At 48.1% G+C, this 8425-nt stretch overlaps 1 protein-coding gene across 1 annotated transcript in view; it reads right to left on the reverse strand.

The window, feature by feature from the left end:
* LOC111972782 (band 4.1-like protein 3) overlaps positions 1-8425 on the reverse strand; it is a 93376-nt gene that overhangs the window by 37060 nt on the left and 47891 nt on the right. Inside the window, 3 exon segments of the mRNA XM_070446602.1 lie at positions 4400-4575; positions 4823-4920; positions 5113-5265. Coding sequence (XP_070302703.1) covers positions 4400-4575; positions 4823-4920; positions 5113-5265 — 427 coding nt within the window.

An 8425-nucleotide genomic window follows, 5' to 3' on the forward strand; every position in this document is an offset into this window, starting at 1 on the left:
GATACCATCTACTGCATCTTGCCTATGCCGTTCTGTACCATCACTCATTCATATATCTTTATGTACATATTCTTTATCCCTTTACACTTGTGTGTATAAGGTAGTAGTTGTGGAATTGTTAGGTTAGATTACTCGTTGGYTATTACTGCATTGTCGGAACTAGAAGCACAAGCATTTCGCTACACTCGCATTAACATCTGCTAACCATGTGTATTTGACAAATAAAATTTGATTTGATTTGATGTTACGAGCTGGGAGAAAAAGTGAGTAAATGTCAAGTCTCCTTATAGATACGGGCCCACATTAGCCAATAGCGGCCAAGCTAACACAACAAGGCGTTTTTTGTTTCCTCCATATTTTTTGGAAACAAACAACTGCAAGTGAACAGCTGAGAAGCGAAGGCCATGGTGCATTCCCATGCTAGGCAGGGACCCCCCCAATCAGCACGGGAGCATGCAAGCCTGGTCAGCACTGAGGGGGGAGTCTCTAACAAGGGCCCAAAATACAAAACAAAATGGCCCTCGTCAAAAATAGGAAAAGGGAAGAAGCAGAAATGTGATAATTAACTAGCAGGCATAGCTAGCAGGGGCTACATCTACTGTTAGCGCGTACAGAGACACACAGTGCATGATATCTACCTGTTGGTTTAGCGCCGTTAAAACTAGCAGGTGGTTCAATTCTCGGGGATACAGACTGGGGGGTATTCCTTTTGGGTGAACTCCTATTGGGTGAACTCCTTTTGGGTGAACTCCTATTGGGTGAACTCCTATTGGGTGAACTCCTATTGGGTGAACTCCTATTGGGTGAACTCCTATTGGGTGAACTCCTTTTGGGTGAACTCCTTTTGGGCGTACTCCTTTTGGGTGTACTCTGCGGAGCTGAGGAGGATTGCATAGAAATTCAATATTAACATGATGACATAATACTATTCAAATCTGAGCATTAGGGAGTCAGCTGAGCACTTGAGAGAATATTGTTGGTTTATATTATAATTCTGTATAAATATTGACTATGGATTTGAATACATGAATGTTAAAGGATGTGTACGTTGTGTCTGGTTCACAGTGTTATGGAAAGCCTCAGACTAAGAGATGGAGTTGAGTCTTACAGTGCTAGAGGATGGATACACTTTCGGATGGGAGGAGAACCAACCTTCAGACACTGAACTGGCTCCCATCAATGAGGAGTTGAGACATAAATATCAATGTTGCCTTTTCGGTCCAATGAAAATGACGAGTCTGAATCTAATACGGGCCCCGAGGAGGCTCATATTCAATTGGCACCACACCCAATTGGCAGAGTCTCTCTTCCACATCAGTTAGCTAGTGAAATTCCGCCAAAAGAGCTCGTCACCCCGAGATGAGACATCAGATGGGGACGCCACCTACAACAACATTTACATTCAAATGGACCGGTTTTCATCCACAGTTCTGATACGATAGTGACGGCCCCACGCGGCTAGATGGGTACAGGGGAGAACAGGTGTACAGGGGAGAACTGGGGTTACAGGGAAGACGGGGGAGAACGAGTGGGAACAGAGGTGGAGAGATTGGGGGAGAACACGGGGTTACAGGGAGAACAGGGGATTCAGGGACTAGGAGGCGTTACAGGGGACGGGGAACGGCGCGAGAACATGGGGAATAGCAGGCGTCGGGGAGAATCGGGGGAGAACAGGGGTTACAGGGAGAACATGCGGGGGTTACAGCGGGGGAACAGGGGGTTGACAGGGAGGAACAGCGGGGTAACAGGGAGGCGAACAGTGGGTTATAGGGCAGGAAAGGGTTACAGCGGAGGGAAACAAGGGGCGTGACAGGGCAGGAACAGGCGGTCTACAGGGAGGAACAAGCGGCGTTTACAGGGGCGGGCAACGGGGGTTACAGGGCAGGAAAACAGGGCGTTACAGGGAGGAACAGGGGGTTACAGGGCAGGAACAGCGGGGTTACAGGGGAGGGAACAGGGGTACAGGGCGAACAGGGGGGTCTTACCAGGGAAGGAACAGGCGGTTACAGGGAAGGAACAGGGGGGTTACAGAGGGGGAACATGGGTTTACAGGGAGAACAGGGGGTTACAGGATCGAACAGGGGTTACAGGCGGAACACGGGGTACAAGGGAGGAAACAGGGGGTTACAGGGGCGGAACCATGGGGTTACAGGGTCGCGGAACAGGGGCGTACCACGGGAGGAACAGGGGGTACAGGGCCAGGAACAGGGGGTACAGGGCCGGGCAACAGGCTGGTTACAGGCGAGAACAGGGCGGTCTACAGGGAGGAACAGGGTCGTTACAGGGAGGAACAGCGGCGCCGTGTACAGAGGAACAGCGGGTTACAGGGGGAGATGTACAGAGGAACAGGTTACAGGGAGAAACAGGGCGGTTACAGGGGGAACAGGGTCTATTAGAGGAGCAACAGGGTTACAGGAGGAACAGGGGTTTATACAGGGGGACACAGGACAGGGGTTTACAGCGGTTATAGGGAGCGAACAGGGGTCTACATGGGAGGCGGAACAGGTGTAGCAGAGAAGGTACCAGGGGTACAGGAGTTAATAGGTGTAAGGGGAACATGGGTTACAGGGAGAAACAGGGGGTACAGGGGGGAACAGGGTACAGGGGGAAAGACGGGGTTTACAGGAGAGTAACAGGGGAGAACAGGTGAGGAACAGGGGAGAACAGGGGAAGCAGGTGAGGACAGGCGGCAGAACAGGGAGCACGGCGTGGGAACAGAGGGGCGATGGACTGCGGACCAGGGGAGAACAAAACAGAGGACGCTGCCGTTGCCGAGCGAAATGTCAAAATAACACAATGGTTATAATGATAAATTCCTGTGGCGAGTATCCATTCCCCTCTTCGTACACAGCCGCTGTCACTATGAGCCATTTAACTGCAGCTACCTCTGTGAGCTGGCCTGAAAAAATAAAACATTACCGTGGTCTGGACTGGTGATAAAGACAAGAGAGAGGGGACAGCCCTGGCTACTTTTGAGGATGAAAAGGCGATGTGAGTGCAGAGCAGCGAGGATAAACAATGCTACAAGCTGTAATGAGTCGTGCAGCGCATACTGAGGCTTTAGCGACTTCCACAGCACGGCCTTAGGGAGTCTCTTAAGCTTTCATGGGAGACTGAGGAAATGGTGAAGCTATCAAGGAGAACGCGCCACATTCAAGACAAACGGTGAACAAAATGGCTCTGTGGAGAATATAAAGTTGCATTGTTGCATCGTTCTAGGGAATTTCAAGGGAAAGTATACCAAATACCAATTCCCTATTCACGCGCCAGTGGCACTTGTAAGCCCACGACACAGGTCTGGGGCGGACCCTGTGAGGGGTGAATAAAGTGCATTATGCGATTGGTGAAGGAGCACAAAGTCAAGCATGTGATTGCATTGACAGATCCACAGGTGTTAGCATTCAAGGTCAGGTTAGCAGACGGCGTGTGGTATCCAAGACGGCGAGGGGCGGTACTTACAGAATTAGCGGTGCCAGTTCCACCTATATAGTCCGAGAGAGTCGAGGAACAACCAGCTTACCAATAGTGCATCTTAGAAGCTGTGTTAAGGAGGGGCGGTGGTTAGTTAAGGAGCTTACTTCTATGGCCTACTCCATAGTGCGCTATTCCTTAAACGAGCGGGTGGGCTGTTGCAGGGCTGGTTCTCGGTGGAATGGTGGGTGAGTTGACCCTCCGCACTGACCTGCGTCGTGAGGAGTTTGGTTCGCACACGATTGGGGGAGTGTGTCGTAGGGTGCGCCAGCAGCAGCGCGAACAGTTTTGACTGGAGCTGAGCCGGGGAAGCGGTGGTGTACTTCGCCCCAGAGGGGGGGGTGCTCTTCAAAAACGGGGCGGGGGGGCGGTGGGGGGATGGGCGCGGAAGGAGAAAAAGGAAAGGGGTGGGGTGGGGTGCTGGCAAAGGGGGGGGCTCCCGCCCCAGGGAGGTGGCATGAACGCCAGTGCCCTTGTTTGGCGTGTAGGGCCTGATCAGAGCCCCTGAACGGTACGGACGGTGCCGTTCCCCTCACAGCCTCCTTGACGCAGAGCCACCAAGTGGTCTTGTTTAGCAGGAGTCACAAGGTGTGCAGTGGTATGGCCATTATGACAGATGGGTTCATTAATTGATTGGTGCCTGAGCTGTATGGTCAAATGTACTGCCCTCTTGACACCCTATCAGCTGAATTCAACAGCTTAGARATAGTGACTTCAAAATAGGCTGGACATAGAGACAGAGGGGGACAAGGACAACATGATTTTCTTGTTCATTTAGGTTGAGTTGTTTTTGGTTGATGTCCTGTACCTAGCTTTATGGTGGCGCACYCAATGCTTTCAGGCTAACTTTCCCAACACAAACTCTATGGGAAGAAATGTGACACAATCRTCTTTCATTCCTAAGAGAAATGTTGATGGAACTACGAACCTCCGTCCAGGCTGCGCGACATGATGTAGCGCTTGCTGGTGGAGCGCTCGAAGCGGGGYGCCGGACGGACGATCTGGGAGCTGGCTCGTCGCGTCTGGGCCTGGGTTCTCCCRCTGTATCGGAACTTAGAGCCCAGGTTYAGGAACTTCTTGGGGGGAGTTTCTGGAGACACCAACCTAGAGGACAGAGAGGAATGGTGAGGTCAGGAGAACAAGGAGGATGAATCTACCTAGAGGTCAAGAAAGCCACACTATTACAGCAGGGATAGGCAAATGATCCTGGAGGGAAGCAGGGAATGCAGGCTTTTGCTCCAGCCCAGCGTGAAGATAACCAAGACAATATACAATAGCTATAAATTTACTTTCAAAACCCTCCACTGAAATGGCAGATGTCTACACGTTGAGGTGGTGGCCCAGGTCTCACCTGAAAAAGGTGTGGTGCTCCACGCAGACTTTCCATAGTCTCTTGGCCGCCTTATGGTTGGGGAGCTTGAACCCGATGGTGCTTTCAAACTGCTCAAACTGACGGCAAAACATACAGAAAAAACACACACACACACACACACACGTCATTCTATGTGATGTCATTCTATGTGATGCCATTCTATGCAATGCCATTCTATGTGATGCCATTCTACGTACATGAAACATGATAGGGACACTTCTTTCATGTGAGGTGCTTTCATGTCAGGAGGGCCATGCTGACATGCTTACCTCTCCGGGGCGTATTTTGATGTAGAAATTATTCCTTTTATAGGAGATCTTGAGGACCTTGGGCCAGGCGAACCTGTTGATGCGCAGGCGGTCACGGTAGATCAGAAGACCGCTAGAGCACACGCCCAACATGATCTCAACACCCTCAGAATCCTGGGAAGGACCGGCAGGAACACACACCGTGGTCAACAACTTGACACTGCTATACTTTTTATTTTATTCTTTACTGCAAAATTCCTGAAACCTCTGCCAACTGGTATAAAAAAAAACTGGGAACTTTGGGAARGTTTCTGGAATGTTGTAACTCTAACTAGTTTCACATTGGAGGTAGCCTGGGTTTCAGTCAGTTTGGGCTTGACTCAACCCACTTTTTGGATGTTGTCCTCAGTTTACTGTCGGCAGGGCTAGTCAACTCCATGCCTAAAGGGCCAAAGTGCTTCTGGTTTTCTTTACTACCTAGTAGTTAATTGACTGATGAATGTTACTAATTGACCCAGAGAGTCCAGAGGTGTTTCGGCCCTCCAGGCCTGGTGTTAAACGGTCCTGTTCTACAGTATGTCCACTCTTTACTAGACTCCTATACCAAGAAGAAATAATAGAGCTTCCTCTTTTATTTCTTATTTCTCGTGTTTTTTATTTGTGTTTTCGTTATACTTTTAAAAATATTGAATAATGCACTGTTGGGTAKGGCTCGCAAGTTCAGCATTTAACTGTACTTGTGCATGTGACAAATAAAATGTGACCACAATAACAGGAAAGTAGTTGACTAATGCCAAAACAGACTGAAAACCAGGCTAAAAAAGGCTTCTTGAGTGTAATAAAAAAATTGGTTCACAATATCCAGACACCACCACTTTCTCCTACAAAGAAGATAGACGGCCTAAGACAACTGGCGATRCAGCAAGCCAATTATCATTTCTCAATGACGGATTCAAATTAGCTTTGTAATTTTTCAAAAATGAAATGAAAACATCATGAGAGCTGTTGTAATGTCGACGGACATATTTCCCCCGAAACCAAGAACTCAAGAGACAAGAAATGGACTTACATTAACAGAAACCAATTATTTCTCCTAAAACTATCTATTATCACAGCTCCCACTTTCACTAGTGATATATCTGGCTTTGTAGCCAAGAGCAGGTCTTTCTCAATTGCCCAAAAATTCTGTCCTCTCCTCACCTCATCTCCTTCATTGCACTGATCTGAAAGAAGTGACCAGGTGAAAGCCAGTCTAATGATGATCTTCCACCATAYTGTTTTTACCTGTCACGTTCCAATCAGTGCAGATGAATTTAAGGAGACGAGGGTAGCACAGATTTTGAAGACAATTTACAGAGCACACTGATGTACTTGTCTTAGCKATGTAAATGTGTACTGAACAAAAATATAAACGCAACATGCAACAATTTTCAAAGATTTTAATGAGTTACAGTTCATAGAAGGAAATCAGTCAACTGAAATTCATTAAGCCCTAATCTATAMATTTCACATGACTGGGCAGGGACGCAGCCATGGGTGGGCCTGTGAGGGCATAGGCMCAYCCATTTGGGAGCCAGGCCCAGCCATTCAGAATGACCCCCCGCCCCCCACACACACAGATATTTTAATGAACATTAAAWTATCTGGCAACAGCTCTGTTGGACATTGCTGCAGTCAGCATGCCAATTGCACGCTCCCTCAAAACGTGAGACATCTGTGGCRTTGTGTTGTGTGACAAAACGGMRCATTTTAGATAGGCCTTTATTTGTCCCCAGCACAAGGTGAACCTGTGTAATGATCATGCTGTTTAATTCGCTTTGTGATATGCCACACCTGTCAGGTGGATGGATTATCTTGGAAAAGGAGAAATGCTCACTAACAGGGATGTAAACATATTTGTGCACAACATAGCGTAGCGTTTATATTTTTGTTCAGTATAGTTYAGGGTAGTAACGAGCAACACTCAGGTATGTTCAGCTGTGCTGTACTATGAACTGTGTTCCAGTTTCATAGATGCTGAAGGTCTACAATGCAGCAGGGGGCATTTTGTCTAAACTTTCATTCGCACACCTAAGTACACCGCAATATGATGGCATTGCAAGGCCAGTGAATGTAATGGTGATGGAGGAGTCTATCACTCATGAGGCAAAGCCTATGACTGCAGGGACATCTACTCTTGTCTAAAATCTAATGCCATGTTCCAATTTTCACACTAGCATACCACCTGAAATGCATTGCTGATTGCTTCATTCACGTGGCATGTTAGTGTGGATATTGGAACGTAGCCTATGTGGGGCTAAGATGGCTGATACTAGTCACATGACGTCAAGATGATGAGGCCTTCCCCAAAAGGTCTTGAAGTCTGCAGATCAACACAGTTGGGGTGTCACAGAGCAGATGGGGGGACAGAGGGGGTCCACAACTCCCTGTGAGTGGGATATTAGCACTRGGGCTATGAAGGGTGGGGGTTGGGTGATGTCCTATACCTCACAACAGCCACCTAAGAGACTACAACTACAGGCATCCACAATGTCAACTCGAAACTGTGGTGAGCCAACCCACAGCTCCAAACGATGGACTCTAACAGTCCAAGGTCATGCACAAAGACAGGGGTTTTCAGACAGGGACACATGTAACATACATGTAACTCTACATACACACAAACAAAATGCAAGCCTTACCTCGCCCTTAGCTGGAGACAAGCACTCAAACAGGCTTCCTACCAACTAGGACATTCAGTAAAAATAAGAAAACACAGTCACAGGCTGTTCTGACCAGAGGGAGGGTTTCCATGCTATCAGTGTCATCTCTTATTTGGTTATTAATGCAAATCCTAAGTGCTTATAGCGGCATGTCATTATTTCATTATTATTATTTTTCAAGACAAAACAATATGCTTATTCTCTTACACATTTGGTGTGAGGAGGTGTTGTGAAACATTTTTGGTTTGAATGKTTTTTCCATCATTCACATGAGGTCAGATGATATAACCCAATCAATCGTTGGGTCAGGYTATATATACATGGCTGGCTACGGAACTGTATTATTATTATTATTATTCATTTTTTTACCCCTTTTTCTCCCCGATTTCGTGGCATCCAATTGGTAGTTACAGTCTTGTCTCATCGCCGCAACTCCCGTACGGACTCGGGACAGGCGAAGGTCGAGAGCCGTGTGTCCTCCGAAACACAACCCAATCAAGCCGCACTGCTTCTTCACACACGCACTGCTCACTTAACCCGGAAGCCAGTCACAACAATGTGTCAGAGGAAACACCGTGCACCTGGCGACCGTGTCAGCGTGCATTGCGCCCGGCCCGCCACAGGAGTCGCTG

This window comes from Salvelinus sp. IW2-2015, linkage group LG14 (genome assembly GCF_002910315.2).
Source record: "Salvelinus sp. IW2-2015 linkage group LG14, ASM291031v2, whole genome shotgun sequence".
NCBI lineage: Eukaryota > Metazoa > Chordata > Actinopteri > Salmoniformes > Salmonidae > Salvelinus > Salvelinus sp. IW2-2015.